Source organism: Panthera tigris, chromosome D2 (genome assembly GCF_018350195.1).
Source record: "Panthera tigris isolate Pti1 chromosome D2, P.tigris_Pti1_mat1.1, whole genome shotgun sequence".
In the NCBI taxonomy this organism is placed as follows: domain Eukaryota; kingdom Metazoa; phylum Chordata; class Mammalia; order Carnivora; family Felidae; genus Panthera; species Panthera tigris.
This window is the reverse complement of record NC_056670.1, coordinates 47285921-47312718: the sequence shown is the minus strand read 5'-3', so window position 1 is coordinate 47312718 and position 26798 is coordinate 47285921. Positions and strand designations below refer to the sequence as shown.

The 26798-nt window shown below is 38.3% G+C and overlaps 1 protein-coding gene across 8 annotated transcripts in view; it reads right to left on the bottom strand.

Annotated features, from left to right (window-relative positions):
• The window catches only part of MARCHF8 (membrane associated ring-CH-type finger 8), a 122956-nt gene that overhangs the window by 54448 nt on the left and 41710 nt on the right, over positions 1–26798 (bottom strand). For 4 of the 8 annotated variants that reach the window (XM_042960275.1, XM_042960274.1, XM_042960273.1 and 1 more), the window contains one exon: positions 20323–20502. In XM_042960275.1, the coding sequence (XP_042816209.1) occupies positions 20323–20424 (102 nt within the window). In that variant the 5' untranslated portion in view covers positions 20425–20502. Of the gene's footprint in view, positions 1–20322; positions 20503–22351; positions 23221–26798 lie in introns of those variants that run through there. The other 4 variants (XM_042960277.1, XM_042960278.1, XM_042960276.1 and 1 more) reach the window with 4 other exon arrangements.

Genomic DNA, 26798 nt, shown 5'->3' with positions numbered 1-26798 from the left:
ACCGCTACCTCACACTTGCATGTTCCTCAAGTTCACCATCAAATTCACCATCCTTCCAGCTAATCAGCTGCCCTTCCTATGTCAAAGTGAATGTCTCGACCCGATGTCCCCTTCCCATGACCACCACAATCCATCAGCCACCAGCATGGCGTCGATCCCACCTCCTGTCCATCTCCTTGTGATCTGCTCACTTCTCTCATCCCCAATACCACTCCCCTGGGTTTAGGCCATTCTCACACAGACCTTAGCATTAGCTTTCTGAGCGGTCTCCCCACTGGTCGCCTTCACCAAACCACAGTCACCTTATTAAAATAGAGCTCTACCCTGTACTGTTTCAGTTCCCTTAGCACCACCGTGGGTGCTCCCACCTCTTCTCACCGCACCCATCTGACACTTCAAGTTCTAGCATAATGAGTTTTTCTCAGTACCTCAAACATAGCACATGCTCTTCTCTTCCCTTGGAATTTTTGCCTTGTACTGTACCAAACACTCTTCTCCTCTATCTTCAACTAACTCTTACTTCTTAAGACTCATCTTTGACCATCTCTTCTTCCAGAAAAGCTTCCTTGTCACCACGAGACTGGGTCGGGATACTTCTCTGGATCATGGCACTTACCACACCGAACTGGGTAACTGCCTATTTTCCCGGCCAGCAGTGTGCAGAGCAGGAAGAGGGAGGCTGAAGCCTGGAGACCAACGCGCAGGCCGCTGCAGCAGTGGAGCCGACCAGGACCGGGACTACAGTTGAGGCGTGGCTGACAGAAGCACAAGGCTTGGGAGAGATCCGGGCAGCACGGAGGGCGTCTCTGTGTTAGGCAGCATTTATGCTCAACGCCTAAAGGCACGCACCATGTAATGGGTGCTTAATATATATTTGTTCCCCAAAAATGAACAAATAAATGAAGACAGAAGATAAAGACATAAGGAAGCAAACAGAAAAGCACCTGAATTGAGCTCAGTATAGACTTACTGAGTGCGGCAGGGATGAAGACACAGAGCGAGTGGAGCTGGGTGAGTTTCATTATGAGGGACATGTGGTTTGCAAAGATAAAGGCCAGTGGCTGGCAGAGCAGCATGCCAAAAGCAAGTAAATGAAGAGTATCAGTGTGGAGGTTGGGTCTGAATACCAATTCCAATACTCGCCAACCGCCAACAGGGGAACCCTTGGCAACTCCTCTAACTACTCGGTGTGCTTCATCTATAAAATTAGGACGCAATGATAACACCTAATAGTATTCGAACAAGGATCAAATGAATTCAGAGTTACTATGTGTAAAGTCCTAAGAACAGTGCCTTGCACAGAATAATCATGATATAAGTATATGCTACATTAAGTTAAATAAAATAAATCCTTAGTAGTAGCTCGACCTATTTAGATGCAGTAGAAATTGGTGTGCCTGGGTGGCTCAGTAGGTTGAGCATCTGACTTTGGCTCAGGTCATGATCTTGTGGTTCATGAGTTCAAGCCCCATGTCAGGCTCTGTGCTGACAGTTCAGAGCCTGGAGCCTGCTTCAGATTCTGTGTCTCCCTCTCTCTCTCTGCCCTTCCCACACTCACATTCTGTCTGTCTCTCTCTAAAATAAATAAACATTAAAAAATTTTTTAAAAAAATAGATGCAGTAAAAACGGCCACATGTGAAGTGAATAATTAATGGACGACTGCATACCTCCACTTACTGGAAGGAGATGTATCAACAATATTTACTGTAAAATGTGAAGAATTTTTTTAACTAGAGGTTTAGGTAACACAGCAGAATTGTTTTTATACATATACACACAATTCATAGTCCATTGGGGAGACTGGTACTTCTGAGCTACACCAAAAAATACAACACCCTATTCCCATCTCCAGTCACGTACAAATCCTAGAAAAAATACAACAAAGTAAAAAAAATTTTTTGAGACAGAGAGAGAGAGAGAGAGAGAGAGAGCGAGGGAAACAGCAAGAAAATCTTAAGCAGGCTCCACACTCAGCACAGAGCCCAACGTGAGTTCCATTCCACAACCCTGGGATCAAGACCTCAGGCGAAATCAAGAGTCGGACGCCCAACTGACTGAGCCACTCAGGCTCACAGCAAAGTAATTTTTAATATACAGCCAAGCTCAAAAGCCAGAAGAAAAAATTCTCAGGGCCCAAGAGCAAGCAAAAAATGTAAAGTCAAAACATTAGACAAGAGCCTAAAGTCTAAGGAAATAAACTTGAATATGAATATGAAACTCTTATATGTTCACAGAGATAAACAAAAAATAACATAATGCAAAGACAGGAACTTATTTTAAAAATTTATGAAATAAAAACATGTAGATATTGAAATTATATTCTCGGTGGCACAAGTAGGCCTGGCAGCAGAGAAGGTGAGTGAACAGAAAGACAATGCTGAAGAAATCCCCAGAGTGAGGCACACAGAGACAGACAGACAGACAGGAAGCATGGAAGAAGACAGTGAGCTTTACTCCCAAAAAGGGAGAACCAAGAAAATGGGGGAGCGGCAATATTTGAGGAAATAATGAGTGAGGGTTTTCCAAAAGTGAAGAAAGGCCTGTATCCTCAACTTTTTTTTTAATGTTTTTTTTTTATTTTTGAGAGAGAGACAGAGCACGAGCAAGGGAGGGGCAGAGAGAGAGGGAGACACAATCTGAAGCAGGCTCCAAGCTCTGAACTGTCGGCACAGAGCCCGATGTGGGGCTTGAACCCACGAACCATGAGATCATGATCTGAGCTGACGTTGGACACTTAACTAACTGAGCCACACAGGTGCCCCAGTTCCTCAACTTGAAAAACTGTAAAGCACACCTAAATTCCAAGCAGAAAGGGAATAAACAAAAACAAAAACACAACTAGCCACATCATCAAAAAATCTCCAATTGGAATACACTGGGAAAGCTGCTGTCATAGCGTTCACTGCATTCTGTGACATGGCTCTTCCCATCTCTCTGCTACATTATAGGCTCCTCAAAGGGCAGAATTCTTTCCAGTACATTAACATATTGTTAATATCTGCTTGTTGCAGATGAAGAAATGAAGAAAAGTATAAATGTGTGCATGGAGTTATATTCATGTGAAAACATTTTTAAGAGGAAACAAAATAATATGGAAGAAATATACAAATTCAAGTGTCCATAGGTAAGGCATTTCTCTTTGGACCTGCTTCTTCATTTGTGTAAAATAAAGGAGTCATCTCAATGATGTCAGATATAAAAGCCACTAACAAATATTATAGGTTACTATGGCTATAGTATTTTTTTTTTCATTTCTGCATTTAAAAACAAATTTGAGTGGTTTTCAACAGGGTTACTGACAGAAAAATCTGAAAAGTGATCTGCCTCCTAGTTGTTTAATGCAGGTAGGACAGCTGTAAGAGAATAGTGACAACCAACAAACCACAAAGTATGACCTAGACAAATATATTCATGCACTATCCTCATTCAATTTATATGCAACATATTAAAGCCAACTGCAAATGTTATGTTTCATAACCAAACTAGACTCTTGCTTTTTACCTATATGACATAGACTCTCACCTAACAAACTCTCACAGGTCATAGGTCAACATCACAGAGGTCTGCTACAGTCATTCTGTGCATTCTTCCATCTCCAGACCTAAATAAGTAAACAGCAAACCATTACCAGTCCAAGACTTGTGTGAGAATTGGCTGGAAAAAAGTAAGCCTTTAATACAAGAAATAGCTAGAACCAATACTGTTGGCTTTTGACTAAGAATATTTAAAATGGCAGGATCTCAAAATTGTAATTTTATCTGCATTCAAGCTTCAAAATTAATGTATGCAAAAGAAAATGTAATAGTTCAAACTGATCAACTTGTATTCGATATTTGATAACGGTATGCTTTTTTATCTCTAGAAAAACACATGTAAGCTTATTTCTTCATTCTTAAAGAAGACAAGCCTTATAAGGTAGAAAACAATCATTTAGAAAAGAGTTAGTCAGAATTTGTTTCTTAGTGAGTGTGCTACAACTTTCTGCGAGTGCTTGACCAAACTAGGAGTTACAGTGATAGATTTGATTACCAGACAGGAAAAACATGCTAGGAAGGAGATTTTTTAAAAACACTCCAGGGATCAAGGAAAGACAAACAGATGACAAAAGAAATCCTTGTTTCTAGGTAAGAGAATATTAATCTCTGGGCTCTTGCAGATAATGCAGACAGATTATTCAAGAAGTCACACAAATGATCTCACAGAAAGTGATACCTAACCAGAGACAGTAATTTGGGACACTATATTTTAAAGATGCATATTTATCTCTTCATTTAAACACACTTATATAAAGAAACTAGGAATGGTCCAGAAGAGAACAATTAGAATGTTGAGAGACTTAACTTCGTAATAAATTAAACAATGATTTTTATGTTGCAGAGTAAGACTGATGGTTCCTGAAGAAAAAAGTAAGACCACCAATAAAAGAAAGCTATACAGAGCTTGTTCTTAATATTGTATCTCAAATCACCGGTCACCCAAAAAAGAAGGGAACTGCTTTTGGACGTACAAGGTCAGTGCCATGGGAGATGCCCTAATGCTGCCCCAAGAACAAGTAAACCACAATGATACAGAGCAGGTTCAAGCATTAAACTGGGAGTTGGTTTAGAGGGATCCTGGGAGCATTCAACTGGGAGTTAGGCTAGAATCTGAAGATTCAGGGATGTTAAAACACAGACTGCTTTCTCCAGGTTCCCTATATTAAGCTTTTATGATTTAAAAGGGAATGACTTATCAAATAGAAAAAAGAGAATAATTAAGAGGTAAAAGTGTAGTGATTATGCCTCAAAATACTTGTTACCAATTGAGAGGTCATCTTTTCAGAATATGTCAGGTAAAGGTGAGCACAGTATTAGCTGCCAACATTCATATGTTTTCATAGCAAATATAAATGTGGTTAGATGATCATCATTCTATAAGTGCATGTAAACTTATGTGTAAAAGCAAGTGGAATAGCTGTGTGCTTAATTTACTGAAACTAAAGTATATATAAACCACCTTTCCAGGAACATCTTACTAAGATACAAGTGTTTATCAATAGAAGCATTAAAAAAAAAAAAAAAAGATGAGCATCATCCTGATGCTTCATAGTAAAATTAGAACCAAGATGTTGAGGCCAATGGGGATAGTAACAAATTGTTTATAAATATATAAAAGAAAATACCACTTTTCTTTTTCCATGGAGCTTACTATCTCAATGTAAGCTAATTGCTGAATTACCTTGATGTGGGCCTGTTCATTCCATCCAGATCCATTTCATGTTAACGGGGTATGAAAAAGAAAGCTAAAAAATGTATTTCCTTTTTTTTTCTTGTAGAGAAAGAGAAAGAGAGACAGAGAGAGCATATCCCAAGCAGGCTCCGCGCTCAGTGCAGACCCCAATGCAGGGCTCGATCCCATGACCCTGGGATCATGACTTGAGCCAAAATTAATAGTCAGATGCTCAACCGTCTGAGCCACCCAGGCACCCCCAAAAATGTATTTTCTGAACAACCTTGTAATATGTGTTCTAGGAATAATTAGGGTGTGCTTACTCAATGCACTAGTGCTCAAAGCTCTGGTTTGAAGATGACACATGGCAGTGGAGGGGGGCGGGTGGGCAGCGGGCAGGAAAGAAGAGGGCAGAGCATCCACTTTGCTCACCTAGATCATGGCAAAAGCGAGTGATTCTAGAGCCAAGAGCTTCTTACTATCTCAGCAAAGTCTGCGGCAATGTGGCAGCTTTTTCAACTATGTAAAGATAGTGATTTTTTCCACAAGAAGTGGCAATAGCAACTTTCTGATTTGTCAGCGGATCTCAGCAGAGCAGTCCAAGGGTGCTGGGATTAACTGTTCCTGGAAACCCAGCTTGCTCCTCCAGCCCTTGAATTACCCTGTAAGCGTCTACTACTTCCCTGTATGAAATCCCTTTCCTCACACTAATTGGAAATAATGCAATGGACCCTGTTAGTAACAGGCTAAAATGGACATTATTCTGGAAAATAATTTACAAATACTGTCAAATGAAATGTGTATTTCTAAACATTGATTTGTTGGCCAAATACAAAACTGTCTTTTAGACTTTTAAAAATACATATTAATAATCCTACTTATGTGCACAGAAGGATATTTTAATCTTTATTTATTTTTGAGAGAGACAGAGTGCGAGCGGGGAGGAACAGAGAGAGGGAGACACAGAATCTGAAGCAGGCTCCAGGTTCCAAGCTGTCAGCACAGAGCCCAATGTGGGGCTTGAACTCACGAACCGTGAGAACATGACCTGAGCTGAACTCGGCTGCTCAACCGACTGAGCCACACAGGTGCCCCCAGAAGGATATTTTAAAACAGGCGTGAACACAGGAAAAACATCATATAATGGGAAAATGCAACAAAGGAATGAGAAAAACATGGATTTTTTTTTAAATGGTGAAATTATTTGCGTGAAAAAGAAAAGAGAACTGGTTAATAAATAGAGAACTGGTGAAGAAATACGGAAAAAACTCAGATTAATCAAATGGAAACGTATGCAAGATATACAATTATGCTGAAATTAGAGAAGAAAAAAAGTCTACAAAAATATCTACTACCTGATATCTTAACTGAGTTTTTTAAAAAAATTTTTTAGTGTTTATTTATTTTTGAGAGAGACAGAGCATGAGCAGGGGAGGGGCAGAGAGAGAGGGAAACAGAATCCAAAGCAGGCTCCAGGATCTGAGCTGTCAGCACAAAGGCCGAGGCAGAGCTTGAACTCACAAACTGCCAAATCATGACTGAGGCTGAAGTCAGATGCTTAACCGACTGAGCCAACCAAGCGTCCCTGAGTTTTATTTTTAAATAAATGTTTTAAAGTTCAATATGGATCTTATGATCAAAAAGTTGAACAGAGACATGAAAGACATAAAGGATCCAAACCGAACTGAGATGAAAAATACACCCGAAAGATTAACAGGTTAGAGAACAAAAAAGAAAAGATTAACAAACTTACAAACATAGCAATGAGAATTAGCAAAATAAACACAGAAAGAAGATATAAAATTTTTTAAAATTACAAACATAACAATGGATAACTATAAGAGTTAATGTGTGAAATGAAGTCCCCAAAGAAGGGAGGGAACAGAAAAATATATTTCAAATTCAAAGGTAACTGTAAACTCACAGATCCACAAAGCTCAACAAACCCCAGATACATGAAAAAAAAGAAAAAGAAAGAAAGAAAAATAAAGGAAGCTGAAAAATTCATTACCAGCCAACTCACACTACAAGAAATGTTAAAGTCCTTCACAAAGAGACAATGAACACCAGAAATGTTATTTATAAGGGTAAATAGATATTTTTTAATATTTTAATCTCTTTAAAAATGTTTTAAAATGCTGATACTGTAATTCTGGGGTTCATAACATATATATATGAAAAATGTATGACAACAATACCATGAAAGCCAGGAGGAGAGAAATGAAAGTATACTATTGTAAGGTTTTTATAGTATACGTAAGTACTATCACTTGAAGGTAGACTGTGATAAGTTAAAAATGTATACTATTATAAACCCTGATAAGAAATAAAAAATAAATTAAATTAAAAATGACTAAAACAAAGTTATAGCTTACAAGCCAACAAAGAATAAAAATCTGGGGCACCTGGTGGCTCAGTCAGTTGAGTGACTGAGTCTTGATTTCAGCTCAGGTCATGATCTCATAGTTTGTGAGATCAAGCCCCACATCTGGTTCTGCACTGACAGAGGCACGGAGACTCTTGGGATTCTCTCTTTCTCCCCCTCTCTCCACCCCTACCCCACTTGCACATGCGTGCATGCGCTCTCTCTCAAAAATAGATAAACTTAAAAAAAAGAATAAAAAATTAAATCTTAAAAAATAATTAACAAAGCCTGAAGGAGATGAAAAGGAGAAACAAAGGCAGATGAGACAAATAGAAAATGAATAGGAAGATTTAACCTATGAATAATGTATCAATAATGGCATTAGATATAAATGGCCCAAACATCTAAATAAAGAGCAGAGACTACCACACTGGATAAAAAAGACCCAACCACATGCTGCTTATACAAGAGCACTTTAAATATAAAGGCACAAATAGATTAAAAGTAGAAAGACAGAAAAGATGATACCATACTAACACTTATCAAAAGAAAGTTGCAATGCCTGTATTATTATCAAAGTAGATTTCAGAGCAAAAAATATTATCACCACAATAAAAATAATCGTTTCATAATAATAAGGGGTTAATTTATCAAGAAGCTCAAACAATCTTAAGTGTTTATGCATCTAATAACAGAGCATCAAATACATGTAGCAAAACTGGGAAAAATAAGACAAGTCCATAATTACCATCAGCAATTTCATCACTCTTTCAACTAATAGAACAACTAGATTCAAGGATAGAGTAAACTTGGAAAACACTATGAATTTGACCTGACATTTATAGGACACAGCATCCAACAACAGAGGAATACACATTCTTCTAAAGTGTACATAGCACATTTACCAAAAGAGACAATGTTCTGTGCCATAAAACAAGCCTTGATAAATTTTAAAGGATTTAACTTATTTAAAATATGTCCACAGACAAAATGCAATTAAATTAACAATAAATAAGAGCAAGATCTCGGAAAGTCCAGAAATTTTGAAAATTATATAACATACTTAAAAATACCATGGATCAAAGAAGAAATCAAAAGGAAGTTAGAAAGTATTTTGAACTGAATAAAAATGAAACTCAAAGCAAAATTTTCTGGATGCCACAAAAGCAGAAATTAGGAAATTTCTAATTGCTAAATACCTACATTAGAAAATAAGAAAGATCTCAAATAAATAACCTTGGCTTCTACCTTAAGAAGCTAGGAAAAGAAGAGCAAATTAAACTCAAAGGAAACAAAGAAAACAAATGATGAATATCAAAGCAAAAGCCAAAAAATAAAGAAAAAAAAAATGACAGAGAAAATCTATGAAAGAATTCTTTGAGTTCACTTAAATTGATAAACCTATGACCAGATGATCAAGAAAAAAGGATAATCGGTGCTACAGGCTGAATGTCTGTGTCTCCCCAAAATTCATATTCATATGTTGAAATCCTAAGGCCCAATGTGGTTGTATTAGGAAGTGGGGGCTTTGCATGCAATTAGGTCAGATGGCAGAGCTCTCACGCGTGAATTAATGTCCTTATAGAAGTCTTAGAGATATCCCTCACCATTTCTGCCATGTGAGGATATAATGAGATGTCTGCAACCCAGAAGAAAGCCCTCACCCTGGATCATGCGGGCACCTTGATCTGGGACTACAGAACTATGGGAAATAATTTTCTATTGTTTATAAGCCACCAAGTCTGAGGTATTTTGTTATAACAAACCAGAATGGACTAAGACAATAATAAACATTGTAAACAATTCTATACCAATAAACAATGAAACTGACCAATTCCATGAAAGACACAAACTATCAAAGTGCATTCAAGAAAAAACAGCTAACTTAAATAGCCTTATATTAAAGACATTGAGACTGTAGTTTAAAACTTTTTCACAAAAAATTTCCAGACCCAGATGGCTTCACTGGTTAATTCTACCAACCTTAAGGAAGAAATAGTAATGCCAACTCTAAACTCTTCTAAAATACTGAAGAGGAGGAAATAATTCCCTAATCATTGAATGAGGCCGGTACTGTCCCTATGACAAAATCGGACAAAAACATTACAATCAAAGAAAACTATGGACCAATATTCCTTTTGAACACAGATGCAAAAATTCTAGACAAGAATTTTAGCAATTCAAATCCAATAATTTATAAACATATTAATACATTATAACCAAGTATGCTTTATTCCAGAAATGTAGGGTTGGTTTAACATTAAAAATAAAACAAAAACAAAAACAAAAAAACACCAACCAGGGTACTTTGCCATATTAGCAAACTGTGATGGTTACTTTTATGTGTCAACTTGACTGAGCTAATGGATTCCCAGATAGCTGATAAAACATTATTTCTGGGTGCTTCTATGAAGGCATTTCCAGAAGGTGTTCATATTTCAATGCCCCCAATGCATCATACAATCCAATGAGGGCCTGAATAAAACAGAAAGATAGAGGAAGAGTGGATTTTCTCTGCTTGTGTTAGAACATCCATCTTATACTGCCCTTGGATATCAGCACTCCTGGTTCTCAGGCCTTCAGACTCCAGCCTTTGGAATCAAACTGAGACTTATATCATCTACTTCCCTGATTCTTGGGCCGTTGGATGTATACTAAATTATACCACCAAACTTCCTGATTCTCCAAGCTGCAAATAACAGCAGCCTGGTCAGATTTCTCAGCCTCCATAATCATGTGAGCCAATTCCCATAATAAATCTCATACCTATATCTATAGATAAAGATATCCTATTGGTTCTCTCTGGAGATCATTGACAAATACACAAAATAATAATAACCATTATGATCACCTCAGTAGACTAAAAACTGTAAGAACTCTTTGGTACATATGACTCCATCCAAACCTCTGCATTAAAAGACTTGAACAAACACTAGTGTAGTTTCTAACTTCTCATGGCTGTGTTCCTAGGATGATGATTCCAACCCTCTTAAGTTCCTGCCTGGGAAAACTCAAAATTGCCAAAAGTATTTACTGTTTGTTCCAGCCAATCCCTGAAAACAGAGCCCCTATCTCCCAATCTTTATGGGCGAGTACAAGCCTAACTTGAATAGGCATGAGGTAGCAAACCCAGCTGGCTTAATCACAATGACCAAATTCTCTTCCAGCTTTTTGTAAATTTCTACATCCCTGACTCTACTCAAGCCCCTACTCATTTCCCATTTGTTCCTCCTTTCTACTCCTTCATTATCCTTTTAAAACATCCTAGTCACCTCCACACAAAAAGAAGTGGGGTTCAGTTCACACTGGACTTTCCTCCCTATCACAATAGTTATTACTGAATAAAATCTGCCCTTGCTGCTTTAACTAGAATACAGATTTACCTATGGGGCACCTGAGTGGTTCAGTCGGTTAAGCACCCAACTCTTGATTTTGGCTTGGGTCATGATCTTATGATTCATGGGTTTGAGCCCTGTATCGGGCTCTGTGCTGACAGTGCAGAGCCTGCTTGAGATTCTAGCTCTCTCTGCCACTCCCCAACTTGTACTGTCTCTCTCAAAATAAATAAATTTAAAAAAAGAGGGGTACCTGGATGGCTCAGTCAGTTAAGCGTCTGACTTCAGCCCAGGTCATGACCTTGCGGTTCCTGAGTTTGAGCCCCACATCGAGACAGAGCCCACTTCAGATTCTCTGTCCCCATCTCTCTCTGCCCTCCCCCACTTGTATGCTTGCTCTCTAAAAATACACATTAAAAAAATTTAAGAATACAGCTTTATCTTTGATAAGACACAAAAAAACATTTGACAAAACCCATGATCCATTCCTAATCAAACTCTCAGCAAACCAGAAATAGAAGGGAACTTCTTCAACCCAACACAGGGTATCTACTAAAAACATACAGCTAACATCATACTTAATGCTGAAAGAATAAATGCCTTTCTCCTAAGATCAAGAACAACACAAGGATTGGAGGTTTTCACTAGGACCAAAAAGCAGGGAGGCATCCAGGTAGAAAAGGGCAGGGTAAAACTTTATTCACAAATGATACAATTGCCTATGTAGAAAATTTAACGGAATCAAAGCTACTGGAACCTAGTAAGTGAGTTTGCCAAAATTGCAAACAAGACACAAGATATAAATATCAATACACAAAAATCTATTTTATTTTTATGTACTAGCAACAAGCAATAAGAAACTAAAATTCTAAAAAACAGCACCATTTACAACAAATCAAAAATACCAATTAAACAGGGATAAATCTGACAAAAAGGTATGTAAGACCTATCTACACACTGAAATCTAGAAAACATTGCTGAGAGAAATTAGATAAGACTTAAAGAGGAGGCATACCTTGTTCATGGGTCAAGACTCAATATTTTTTTTTAATTTTTTTTAATGTTTATTTTTTGAAAGAGAGAGACAGAGTGTGAGTGGGGGAGGGGCAGAGAGAGAGGGAGACACAGAATCTTAAGCAGGCTCCAGGCTCTGAGATGTCAGTACAGAGCCTGATGCAGGGCTCAAACTCATGAACCATGAGATCACAGCCTTAACCAAAGTCAGACGCTTAACTGACTGAGCCACCCAGGCGCCCCAAGACTCAATCTTCTTAAGTGTCGGTTCTCCCTCAAAGTGAACTACAGATTCAATAGTCCCAATAAAAATCTCAGAAGACGTGTGTGTGTGTGTGTGTGTGTGTGTGTGTGTGTGTGTGTGTAGAAACTGACAATCTGATTCTTAAATTCATATGGAAGTACAAAAAAACTAAAATAGGCAAAACAAGTTTGAAAAAGAACACTATCTGATTTTCAAAAGTTAAACTGTAGTGTTTATGACAATGTGGTATTGGTATAAAGATAGTCAATACATCACTGAAACAGAAGAGAGTCAAGAAATATGCACACACATAATGGGCAACTGATTTAAGATAATGCAATGGAGAAAAGACAGTCCAGTCTATTCAACAAGTGGTACTGGAACAATTGGGCATTCATATATACAGAAAATGATACTAGATATATACCTCATACAATATACAAAAATTAATTCAAAACAGATCTTAGACATATGTGTAAAACCAAAAGTATAAAAGTTCTAAGATGCTATTTGCAACTTTGGGCTAGGTAAAGCTTTCTTAATAGAATACCAAAAGTACAATATGTACAAGGGAAAAAAAGGATAAATTTGACTTCATCAAAATTAAAAAATTTAAAACCAAACTTTAGTCTTCAAAAGACATAGGCAGGAGCATAAAAAGACAATTCAGACATTGGGAGAAAACATTTGTAAAGCACGTATCTGATAAAGGACTTATATCTAGAGTACAAAATTCAAAAATAAGAAAAAAACACCATATTTTTTAAATGGACAAAAGATTTAAAAAGGCTCTTCAACAATAAAAACGTAAGGATGGTAAATAAGTACATGAAAAGATGTTCAACATCATTACTCATGAGGGAAATGCAAATTAAAACCACAATGAGATGCCAGTATACACCTGTTAGATACTAAAATGAAAGACAGCCGTAGCAAATGTTAGCAGAGATACAGAAGAACTGGAACTCTCCACGTCTAGTAGGAATGTAAAGTGGTGCAATCGCTTTTGGAAAACAGTATGGCAGTATCTCAAAAAGTTAAACATACATCTACCATATGATTCCACCCTAGGTATTTACCCAAGGGAAAGGAAATATATGTCCATACAAGGGCTTGTACGAATGTTAACAGGAGCCTTATTTATAACAACCACAATCTGGTTAACAATCCAAATGTCCATCAACAGGAGAATGAATAAACAAATTGTAGTATATCCATACAATGAATACTACTCAGCAAGTAAAGGACATAACTACTGATACACACAACTTGGATGAATCTTGAAAGAATTAACCTTTAAAAAGAGACAAAAAATACGTACAAAGAGACAAAAAGAGTACAAAAAGTATATAACTCCATCTATATAAAACTCTACAAAACACAAACTAATCTAGAGTGAAATAAAGCAGATCAGTGACTGCTTGAGGAAGGGGTTAGAGAAGGGTGGGAGGGAATGATTACAAAGGGCATGAGGAAACTTTTGGGAGTGATGGATATGTTCACAATCTTGCTTGTGAAGGTACTGTACACCTTAAATATGTACTGTTTAGGGGTGCCTGGGTGGTTCGGTTGGTTAAGCATCCGACATCAGCTCAGGTCATGATCTTGCGGTTCATGGTTCGAGCTTCATATCAGGCTCTGTGCTGACAGCTCAGAGCCTGGAGCCTGCTTCGGATTCTGTGTCTCCCTCTCTCTCTGCCACTCCCCCACTCATACTCTGTCTCTCTCTGAAAATAAATAAGCTTTAAAAAATAATAATAGTAATAATAATAATGATAATAATAATAATAATAATGCATATGTTCTATTTATTGTATGTCAATTTTACCTTAATACAGTTGTTAAAAATGAAATAAGGGGTGCCTGGGTGGCTCAGTCACTTAAGTGTCTTACTTCAGCTCATGTCAGGATCTCACGGTTCATGGGTTCAAGCCCCACATTGGGCTCTGTGCTGACAGCTCAGAGCCTGGAGTCTGCTTCAGAGTTTGTGTCTCCCTCTGTCTCTGCCCCTCCCCCACTCACGTCTTCTCTCTCTCTCTCTCTCTCTCTCTCTCTCTCCTCCCCCCCAAAAATAAATATTTTTAAAAAAATGTTTTTAATGAAATAAAACATAAAAAATAATCTTGAAAAATGTAAAGGTGGGGGCACCTGGGTGGCTCAGTTGATGGACCATCTGACTCCTGATCTCAGGGTTGTGAGTTTGAGGCCCACACTGGGTGTGGAGTCTCCTTAAAAAAAAAATAGAGAAAGAAAAACGTAGAGGGACCTATCAAACCACAAAACACAGTTAGGTCTAGATAAGAAATTAACTGATAACTCTCTAAACTATAAAGAAAAAGAAAATATCTCCCCAAAACAGTATGTAGAAAATGTTTGTTTAGAAGGAATGCAAACCACCTCCATATCAGGTTTCTAAATGCAGACCAGAGTCTGGAAAGTAATGGATCAATACTTAGAAAACACTAAGAAAAAAAATACTCAAGAAACAGCTACCCAGTTCATAAGCAATAGGAGCAGAAATCCTTTGATGAATTATAAAACAATCCTCTTGTTTCCATAGTGGTTCCCATACCATTAAAACTAAATTCATTCATTTATTCATCAACTGAATTGACTACTCTGTAAATGTCATGAACTCTTCTTAGAACTGTACAGATATGGGCTCATGCAATGGGCGTTAGAGAACCACGCATCTATAAACATGACAAACTGTCAATGTTAACAGCTGGATTATTTGATTCCGTAAACTGCAATGTCTCTCTTCTCACAAGATTCAAAAGGAATAAAATTCTTATTGATGTAATGAGCCATCTCATGTTATCCTACCAGGAGGTTGTGAGATAAAGTTCACCTTTGCGGCTCTAAGAAGAACAAATGATGGGAGGGAAGGAAGGAATGCCTCTCTCTGCAGAGCTTCTCTTACCCTCCCCTCTCCTCCTCTCCCAAACACAAGCCATCAGAAATCACACCAAAGGATTCTGTTTTGAACTCACCATACCAAGGAAACTGGATAAAGGAAAACTCTAATGGACAAAAATGTGCCTTCCAAACCAATTCTGATACCACATTTCAGAACTCTGACACCTACAAAAATCATTTTCAGCAATATGCCAGTTGCTGCCAAAACTCATGGGGCCCTTCAAAGCTCCTGTCTCAGCTGCAATTCCAGTATCTGTCCCCTCACCTTGGCTCCCTGATTCCCAAAACTGTCACACTGCCATCAGGTGTTCCAACTATTCCCCACGCTAAAGTGAAACAGAATGGTCCCTCTTCCCAATACCAATTAAAATCCCGATTCCAGGAGCACCTGGGTGGCTCAATTGGTTAAGTGTCCAATTTCAGTTTAGGTCATGATCTCAATGTTTGTGGGTTTGAGTCCCACATCAGGCTTCGTATTGACAGTGTGGAGCCTGCTTGGGATTCTCTCTTTCCCTCTCTCTACCCCTCCCCCACCTGAGCTTTCTCTCTCTCTCTCTCAAAAACAAATGAACTTATAAAAAAATCCCAAATCACAGAGGGAGGAAGGCAAACCATAAGAGACTCTTAAATACAGAGAACAAACTGAGGGCTGATAGGGGAGTGAGGGGAGAGGGGAAAATGGGTGATGGGCATTGAAGAGGCCACTTGCTGGGATGAGCACTGGGTGTTATATGTATACAATGAACCACAGGAATCTACCCCCAAAACAAAGAGCACACTTTACACACTGTATGTTAGCCAATTTGACAATAAGTTATATTTTTAAAAAAAAATCCCAGTTCCATGAATATAGCCATTAATATTACTTATCCAAACCTTAAAAACCCCCATTAAATAGATCAATTCAATAAGTATTTACTGAACATCCACCACAACAAATCTGTAATAGGGTTTTATATCAAAAAGAATCTCTCTTCCTGGGCTAAAATGTTGGACTTCTTCCTTTACTCCTAACAAGTATAGCTTGCACATATATACTCCAAGAAATTCCTGCCATCTGGTGTCCAAATTCAATACTGCAATGAATAGGGACCAAGCAACCTCAGCTTGGTATAGGCAGGCAAGCACCCTAGACTAAAAAAATGTACTATTTAGTGGTATTTAAAAATCCATTTGGGGGGCACCTGGGTGGCTTAGTCGGTTAAGTGTCTGACTTCAGCTCAGGTCATGATCTCACAGTTTGTGGGTTCAAGCCCTGCATCGGGCTCTGTGCTGACAGCTCAGAGCCTGGAGCCTGCTTCAGATTCTCTGTCTCCCTCTCTCTATGCTCCTCCTGTGCTTACACCCTCTCTCTCTCTGAAGAATAAATATTAAAAAACATTTTTTTAAATGTCAATACTATCCAAAGCAATCTACATATTGAATGCAATCCCTATGAAAATAACACCAGCATTCTTCACAGAGCTAGAACAAACAATCTTAAAATTTGTACGGAACCAGAAAAGACCCCGAATAGCCAAAGCAATCTTGAAAAAGAAAACCAAAGCTGGAGGCATCACAATCCCGGACTTGAAGCTGTATTACAAAGCTGTAATTATCGAGATAGTATAGTACTGGCCCCCAAAACAGACACTCAGATCAATGGAACAGAACAGAGAACCCAGAAATGGACCCAGAAACATATGGCCAACTCATCTTTGACAAAGCAGGAGGAATATCCAATGGAATAAAGACAGTCTCTTCAGCAAATGGTACTGGGAAAACTGGACAGCGATGTAGAAAAATGAACCTGGACCACTTTCTTACACCATTCACACACAAAAAATTCAAAATGGATGGAAGACCTAAACGTAAGACAGGAAGCTACCAAAGTCCTAGAGGACAAAGCAGGCAAAAACCTCTTTGACCTCCGGCCATAGGACCTTCTTATTCAACATGTCTCCGGAGGTAAGGGGAAAAAAAGCAAAAACGAACTACTGGGACCTCATCAAGGTAAAAAGCTTCTGCACAGTGAAGGGAACAATCAGCAAAACTAAAAGGCAATTGATGGAATGGGAGAAGATATTTGCAAATGATATATCAGATAAAGGGTTAGTATCCAAAATCTTTAAAGAACTTATCAAACACAACACCCAAAAGACAAATAATCCAGTGAAGAAATGGGCAAAAGACATGAATAGTCACTTCTCCAAAGAAGACATCCAGATGGCCAACTGACACATGAAAAAATGCTCAACATCACTCATCATCAGGGAAATACAAATCAATACCACAGATACCACCTCACACCAGTCAGAATGGCCAACATTAACAATTCAGGCAACAGCAGATGTTGGTGAGGATGTGGAGAAAGAGGATCTCTTTTGCCCTGCTGGTGGGAATGCAAACTGTTGCAGCCACCCTGGAAAACAGTATGGAGGTTCCTCAAAAAACTAAAAATAGAACTACCCTACAACCCAGCAATTGCACTACTAGGTATTTAACCAAGGGATATGCTGTTTCAAAGGGGCACATGCACCCCAATGTTTATAGCAGCACTATTGACAATAGCCAAAGTATGGAAAAAGCCCAAATGTCCATCGAGTGATGAATGGATAAAGATGTGGTACATATGTACAATGGAGTATTACCTGGCAGTCAAAAAGAATGAAATCCTGCCATTTGCAACTATGTGCATGGAAATAGAGGGTATTATGCTAAGTGAAATTAGTCAGAGAAAGACAAATATCTTATAACTTCACTCATATAAGGAATTTAAGATACAAAACAGATGAACATAAGGGAAGGGAAACAAAAATAATATAATAACAGGGAGAGGGACGAAATATAAGACTCTTAAATATAGAGAAAAAACAGAAGGTTGCTGGAGGGGTTGTAGGAGGGGGGATGGGCTAAATGGGTAAGGGACATTAAGCAATCTACTCCTGAAATCATTATTGCACTATATGCTAACTAACTTGAATGTAAATAAATAAATATTTTAAAATTTTTTTTTAAAAATTAAAAATCCATTTGGACTAAAGGGTTCTAAGAAAAGACCATTAATTTAAATGAATCTTAAATGAAGACTATTAACTTAAGTGAAAACTGAAAGAATATAGGAAAGATTATTTGGGGGGTATTCTCCCATCTCCAGCAACTTGAGGAAAAACTGAAATACTGAAAATACTACATCCAAAACCCATCTACTCCATTACCGCCCTGGCCAGCCTTTCAATCAATGCTGACCACACTCCTCCCAGGAGCTCAGCAAAATAGAAAGGGTGCAGACTGACAATACAAACAACTGAAAAAAGGAAAACACAAACGAAGAATATGGAGAGCCCTTTAAATTTTTTTTTTTTACATTTATTCATTTTTGAGAGACAGAGAGCACAAGTTGGAGAGGAGCAGAGAGAGAGGGAGACACAGAATCTGAGGCAGGCTCCAGGCTCCAAGCTGTCAGCACAGAGCCTGACGCAGGTCAGATCATGACCTGAGCCGAAGTCGGATACTTAACCAACTGAGCCACCCAGGCGCCCCTGGAGACCCCTTTTAATTTATATTGTACCTTTTCATTTTCCATAGTCCATGTACTTCAAGAACTATGATATAACAGATTTCTTTGTTTTTTTCTAATAAGTTCATTTATTTTGAGAGTGAGAGAGAGTGTGCGCATGAGTGAGGGAGACGCAGAGAGAGAGGGAGAAAGAATCCCAAGCAGGCTCCACTGGCAGCGTAGAGCCCAACACGGGGCTTGATCTCAGGGCCATAAGATCATGATCTGAACCAAAATCAAGAGTTGGATGCTTAACAGACTGCCACCCAGGTCCCCCAACAGATTTGGTTTTTTTCTAATTATTTATGAAATAAAGCAAAGAATGGTATCCCATCAACTATAATCACTCACCTTCAAACAAGACTTATTACTTTCTGATTTAACAAGGATTCTTTAGAGTCATCAGGAAAGATTTACTACGGAATAGGAATGCTGTGAGAACTAATCAGCACATGTTTGTGCAGCACATGGTAAAGGCAAGGAGAAAGTAGGAGATATCCATGATTCCCCCCTATTCACCCCCCATGCAATTATCAAGCCCAGTGGATTAATAAACTAAATATCTCTCTATCCCCACTACCCCATCCCAGACGAAGTCACCATCACCTTTTCCTCAGGCCAGGGATTGGCAAACTACAGCCTGCAGGCCAAATCTGGCCTGTTACCAGATTTTGCAAGTCAAGTTTTATTGGAACACAGTCATGACCATTCGTTTATATATTGTCTTTGACTATTTTCACACTGCAGTGGCAGAACTGAGGAGATGTGACTGGCCCACAAAGTCTAAAACATTTATTATCTGACCCTTTACAGAAAAAGTTTGCCAAACTTGGCCTAAGTAGGCTATTAAATGATCCTCTAACTAGTCTCTTACCACTGATTCAATTCACTCTCCAAACTGCAGTCTGAGTGAAAGTTTTAAGAATGCAAATTTGATCATTCATTCTGCAAAAATACATCCAAACTCCTTACGGTACCTCCTGTAACTTTTCCAACCTCCTATCTTGCCACTGCCCTTTATGTTCCTGTTACTCTATTTTAATCTCTTCAAACTCATCTTGCTTTAAACCTTTGGGCTTTCAGCATATAATATTTCTCCTAACTGGAACATTCTACTTTCTCTGAGCTAACTCCAGGTCACCGTTCAGGTTCTCTATGTAAATGTCATCTTTTCCAGGAAGCCATTCCTGCCTGACCCCTTGGGCTGGAATTTGGTGGCCCTGAATTCCTCTATTACTGACCTTGTCATTAGACTCTAATTCATTTTAATTGTCAGGCCAGATCAAGAGCCATACGAAGGCAGAGACAGGCTCTGTGATGTTAACTATGATACCCTTAAAGCAAGCAGAGACTAGTATGTACGAGGTATTTACAAAATCTTGGTTCAGATTAATTTATCCTTTTGCATCATGTTCTGAGAATTCAAAGAACTTTTACTCAGAGATTTACCAGAAAAAAATTATATAATTTTAGGCAATGAAGATAAGTAAGTCATGTATAACCATGGCAGAATAAGGGGATATCAAAGTCTGAAAACCTAGAAACCTATACAGAATTTCTGAGCCCAACTAATATTTACACCACACGCATTTTAGTATGTTAGCAGAGAAAACCTTGATCATCAGAGTTTATCATTCTAGGCTGTGTTTAATGAAAACAACAAAAATCATGAAACTAAAAAAGGCATCCTCCTAATACCTGCTCTTCCCTCTCCTTTTCTTTGGTCTTACTTCTGTAGACTCTAGCAGAGGTGGCATCCTGGGTTGGAATGGCAGAGATCTGATGCAGTGGCATGCTCATCCCAGCCTCCTGTCTGGGTGTCTTCTCTACTGAACAGAGTCTCCAGTGGTAGAGTCATTTTGGGCCATGGACTTCAAGCTGAGAGAGAGAAGACAAGACATAACACTTCAAATTTCCAACAGTGAGATTAGCATTTTATATTTATGTTCATATGTGAACCAGTTACAGTATCTGACACAAATACCTGGTCTTCATAAACAACAAGATAAATGTTTATAGGAGAAATTTTAACATTTTTCTCATGTAATAAGATGGGCACACCTGAAAGAGGCATGTACATGTATAATCACGTATTAATTTTCCATTGGCTGTTAGGTTTTAAATACAGCAGTGTCATCCTTTAAGAATATTTTTAAAGTTAATTTTTTTCCTTGAACAAGCATTCATTCTGATAGAAGTAGTGATCTTTCCTTAAAACCACTGCCCCTGAATCCACACAATGGTAAGATTAAAGGCTTAAAAGTCTAAAATAAATTTAAGGTATGTATGATCTATGCTTAACCTTCTGAAAGTCTAGACTCTCTAGACCAGTTGTGGGCAAACTTTTCCTATAAAGGGCCAGAAAGTAAATATTTTAGGCACTGTGGGCCATATTTTTTTAAAACTACTGAATTCTGTGGGGTGCCTGGGTGGCTCAGTCAGTTGAGTATCTGACTCTTAATTTCAGCTCAAGTCATGATCTCATGGTTCATGAGATCAAGCCCCTCGTCGGGCTCTGCACTAACAGCACAGAGCCTGGTTGGGATTCTCTCTCCCTCCCTCCCTCTCTCTCTCTGCCCCTCCCCCACTCACATGCACGCATGCACATGCTCTCTCTCAAAAAATAAATGAACATTTAAAAAAATAATTCTGCTGTTGCAGAGTGAAAGCAGCCACAGTAAGTGTGCAAATGAATGAAAATGGTTATGTTTCAATAAAACTTTATTTACAGAAACAGGTGGCAGGCTAGATTTGGCCCATGGCCTGTAGTTTGCTAACCCCTTTCTAAAGAATTTTTCAGGGAAGATTAGAGCCATCATGGATATTCCTGGGATCCTAAAAAGGCTGCCCTTAGGTAAAATAATAGTTTCTAAATAAGCTTGATTCAATGATTCCATGCACACCTGCCTTTTTTCTGGTTTTCTCCTACATTCCTCCAAAGTTCCTGGTAATTGAATTGTGTGCTCTCTATCCCCTCACCCACCCCTGCTGAAATCTATCAAACTCAGTACACAAAACCAATTATGTATCCAAATTATCCATAACATTTAATCTAGTAATGTTTCATGCTATCTGAATTTTAACAAAGGATGGAAACATTAAACTAAAACAATGAATCTCTAATTTGGGGTCTTCACTTATTAACCATGCACTGGAGGTTGGGACAATAGGCAGGGAGTGTAAACAAGAGGGCCTGGCAACCTTGAGGTCATATTTGATGAGTAGCCATTTATTCCACCCAACCCTAAGGTCACATAGGAAGGGCAGCCATTTATTCCACCTCTCCCTCCCCAAACTCTGCTCTGGACCAAAGGTAGGTGTTTGTGTGGCTGGTTTCATCTCTGATAGTGTTACTTAACCAAATTAAAGAGCAACAGAACTCACAAAATTAATTCCCCTCGTAAGATTCTCTGATCAACAAGCAACAAGAAGGAATAAGAAGCTGGAAGGGATCAACACTATGAGAAAATGAGCTAAAAGAATATTGTTTTTAAAAGTCTAGTTTTATAATAGGTGAGTGATCACTGATACCCATAAAACAGGAAAATACAGTAGGTGATATTAATGTCTAGATACTCTAATCAATTACTAGAATGTCAGTGTCTACATGTTATATATCATCTACTCTATCTCAAGCCTTTGATAAAACTGATACAAGATGGAGCACTGTGCCCAACGAATGGTCTGAATGTTTATGTTCATATTACACAAGATAAGAGGCACTTACAGCTTAGTTGTCTTATACTCTCTGGGAGATCACAACCGTCACTGGTGAGCAGTTTTTTCATCATTTCATCACTCATACATCAAAGTCCTCTGTCAGAGATGACAAACTCCATGTGGTCTCTTGGAATACCTAACTCAAACCAACCATGTCCAGAGTCCCACCATACATCATGCCAATAGCTTCCTTTGGTGCTTCTGGTATAATAATCATTATTACATCATTGGTACATGACCATGACAAGACTGATGAGGACTATTTATGCCAGATAAACACAAATCTGAGAGAGGGTTTTAAATATTTTGGAGAATTTTAAAGGACCTCTCCTTCTTACAGCCATTTAAGCTACTCTTCTGATATGAACCCCTATCTCCAGGTTATAGACCTGAAAGTCACCCTAAAGCAATCCTTCTCCTATGTCATATTTAGGATAAAAATGATAATCTTAAAAGCCAAACTACAAAACTGACCATGCCACTTTTTTTTTTCCGAAGGTTCATGTGAAAAGCATAAAGCAGGTATTACTCATACTATTTTCTTTGCATAGTTTCCAAATATCTATACCAATTCGTCTGTAATGAAGAACAATAGTTAAACCTTTGCACTATGTCTGAGAATCCAGGCATGAGAACTTCAATCCCACTAATGCTAACTTCAAAAATACAGCACAGCTAATATGAACATCCATATCTAGAAGAAATGGACAAACTGGTTGTTTAAGAGTATGGAAATGGATATGTCATGTCAATGGATTAGAAGACTTTAGATAAAATTTAGAGTCAAGAAATAAGCCCGTGTAACTATGGTCAATTGGTTTTTCAACAAGGGTTCCAAGACCATTCAATGGGGAAAGAACAGTCTTTTCAACATGCAAAAGAATGAATTTAGACTCCTATCTCACACAAATAAAAAAATAAACTAAACATCACCAAAATAAAAACATCTGTGCTTCAACAGATATCACCAAAAAAGTGAAAAGTCAACCACAGAACAGAATGAATCTTTTCGCAAAAGATACAATAAGGGATTTGTATGTTGAATACATAAAGGGGCTGTCACGACTCAACAATGAATACACAAATAACCCAATGAAAAAATGGGTTGTTCAACACAATCTTAATTATACAGAACTGATGGTTACCAGAGGAGAGGGAGGTGGGAAAATGGGTCAAATAGGTGACAGGGATTAAGGAATGCGCTTGTGGAGATAACCACAGGGTGATGCATGCCAGTGCTGAATTACTATATTATATACCTGAAACTAATGTAACTAATGTAATGTAACCGAATTACAACTAAAACTTAAAAAAAAAGAAAAATGGGTTGTTCAACATCATTAGCCAACAGGAGAATGCAAATCAACACCATGAGATATCACTTCAATTATGGCTATATTTAAAGACAGGTAAGTGTTGGCAAGGATGTGGAGACACTGAAACCCTCATACAGTGCCAGTGGAAATATATGCAGCTGCTTTGGAAAACTGTCTGAATCTTCCTTAAAATGTGGAAATCACACAAATGTCCATAAATTAATGAATGGATAAATAAAATGTGTTATCTATAAAATGGAATTATTTAGCAACAAAAAAAGAAATATGAATACATGCTACAACATGGATGAAGATTGAAGGCATTATAAAGTGAAAGGACTACATATTATATGATTACATTTGTATTAAGTGTGCAGAATAGGCAAATATATAGAAACATAAAGTAGATTACTGGTTTGCCAAGGACTGGGATGGGGGATGATGGGGGGGATGATGGCTAAAAGGGTTTCTTTTTAGAGTTATGAATATGCTCTAAAATGTATTATGGTAATGGCACATAACTCTTAAGTATACTAAAAGCCATAGAATTATATAGTTTAAATAAGTGGATTTGAATGAATGTGAATTATATCTCAACAAAACTTTTTTAAAAATATGTAAATAATTGATATGGACTAAGATCGATAAAACTGTATTTTTCCTTAGTGCTATCCCAATATAATGTATCTGGATGACAAGGAGATGGTCACTGTTATCCTATCACGCTTCCAGTTTTGAGAAAGAGGTAACAGGAAGAGTGCAAAATCAGCAATTAGAAATTTAAGTTCAAGACTTGACTCTTGAATACTGTGTGATGTTGGGCAAACTGAGGAATTTCAAAGGCTCTGTTTCTTCAGCTGTAAAACAGAAAGGTAATAATCTCTACTCCGTTCACAGGGTTAATGTGAAGACCAAAGAAGACTGTGTCCATGTGCACAAATGTAAGGGTTCTTAACATCAGCACATTTTCCAGCCTCCTTTTTCAGGCATCTGCAATGATTCCCCTCAGTGCCTCACAAAGGCCAGGTGTTTGCTTTGTCTTTCCAGTACCATTTTCTGTCTTCCTGCCCCTCATTCTGACACAAAATTTACACAACTGAGACCTCAAATTCTTTCTGACGTTTTTTAAGGATCTTTAGTAGCATGACTCTAAGGAGAAGCAAGGCTGATCACACTATCCCTACAAGGGGAGAGGTAGGAAGGCCTGATGCAAAATATGACCAGCGTGGCATAACAATTAAGCTGTTCTATGTGCTTTCCAAATGGTCAAGATAAATGAAAGATTCTGTCCATTCCAACAATGATGAGACAAATACAGACAACAAGGAGGCAGCCAGGAGAAGACAAAGATGCCAGTCGCAGCTTCCCTGAGGGACAGTCACCCCAGGTCTGCTTGCCTCCCTGCACCCCTGCACACAGGGTGCCAGGCTCCAGCAGCACCCTTCTCCTCACCATTGTGCGGAGCTGAATGCCAACATCTTGAATGGCACTCAGAATAAACAACTTTAAATTAAGCGTGTTTTTATCAGAAGCACATTTCATATAAAAACGAGAAGCCTGTGCACAACAGCTAGCAGATACAGAAAGGAAAAAAAAGCAGTAAGAGGAGTGAGGAGACCAGCTGCAGTACACAGCACTGAAGGATCAAAGCAGGACTTAAAGTTGGGAATACGGAGGAATGAGAGAGAACATGTGAAAAGGAGGACCGACATAATCTAGTGAAGGGACTCAACTGTACCCTGGTTTCTGGGTGTGCATTCAAAAGACCAGGATGCACAGAGGAGTGGGGGGTAAAGGAAAGCTCATCATGGACACTGAGCTTGACATGCCTGTGGGAACCTCAAGATATGTATGTACACAGTGTACAATGGGAGTCACCAACACACCATGACACCAGAACACACAGGAATAGAATCCATTTTCTGACAAAACCCTCGGAATCAGTAGTTTATGTCATTAGGTGCTGTCAACAAATGATAAAATCCAGTATCAACACAGAATTCTTAAACAGCAATGATGAATCCCTAACTTTAAAAAAAACATCTATCTCAAACAAAATTTAACTTTATGCTCACGTGGCAAACTCTTAAGAGTCAATCTAATTAAACAAAGAAGGAAAATAAATACATTATCACTGCTCTTATTTTACAGTTGGATTTTTTCTAGATAAGACTTTTTTCTGTAATAAGACAAAAAGAGAACTTTATAGTATAATGAAAGAGAGCCCAAAGGAATTTTATTTTTTTTTTAATTTCTTTTAAAATTTAAATTCAAGTTAGTTAACATATAGTGTAGTATCGGTTTCAGGAGTAGAATTTAGGATTCATCACTAACATATAATACCCAGTGCTCATCACAAGTGCCCTCCTTAACGCTCATCACCCATTTAGCCCATCCCCCCCACCTCCCCTCCAGCAACCCTGTTTATTCTCTATAGTTAAGAGTCTCTTATGGTTTGCCTCCCTCACTATTTTTATCTTATTTTATTTTTCCTTCCCTTCCCCTATGGTCATCCCTTTTGTTTCCTTAAATTCCACACATGAGTGAAATCATAAGGTATCTGTCTTTCTCGGACTCATTTCACTTAGCGTAATACACTCTAGTTCCATCCCACCTCATTGCAAATGGCAAGATTTCATTTTTTTTGATGGCTGAGTAATAATATTCCATTGTGTGTGTGTGTGTGTGTGTGTGTGTGTGTGTGTGTGTGTACCACATCATTTTTTATTTTTTAAATGTTTTTATTCATTTTTGAGAGAGAGAGAGAGAGAGACAGAGCTTGAGCAGGGGAGGTACAGATAGAGACCAGAGACACAGAATCTGAAGCAGGCTCCAGGCTCTGAGCTGTCAGCACAGAACCCGATGCACGCCTCCAACTCGTGAACCATGAGATCATTACCTGAGCCAAGTCAGACACTTAACCAACTGAGCCACCCAGGTGCCCCTATGCCACATCTTCATCCATTCATCAGTCAATGGACATTTGGGCCCTTTCCATAATTTGGCTATTGTTGATAGTGCTGCTATAAACACTGGGGTGCAGGTGCCCCTTTGAATCAACATTTTTGTATCCTCTGGATAAATACCTAGTAGTGCAATTGCTGGGTCGTAGGATAGTTCTATTTTTATTTTTTTAGG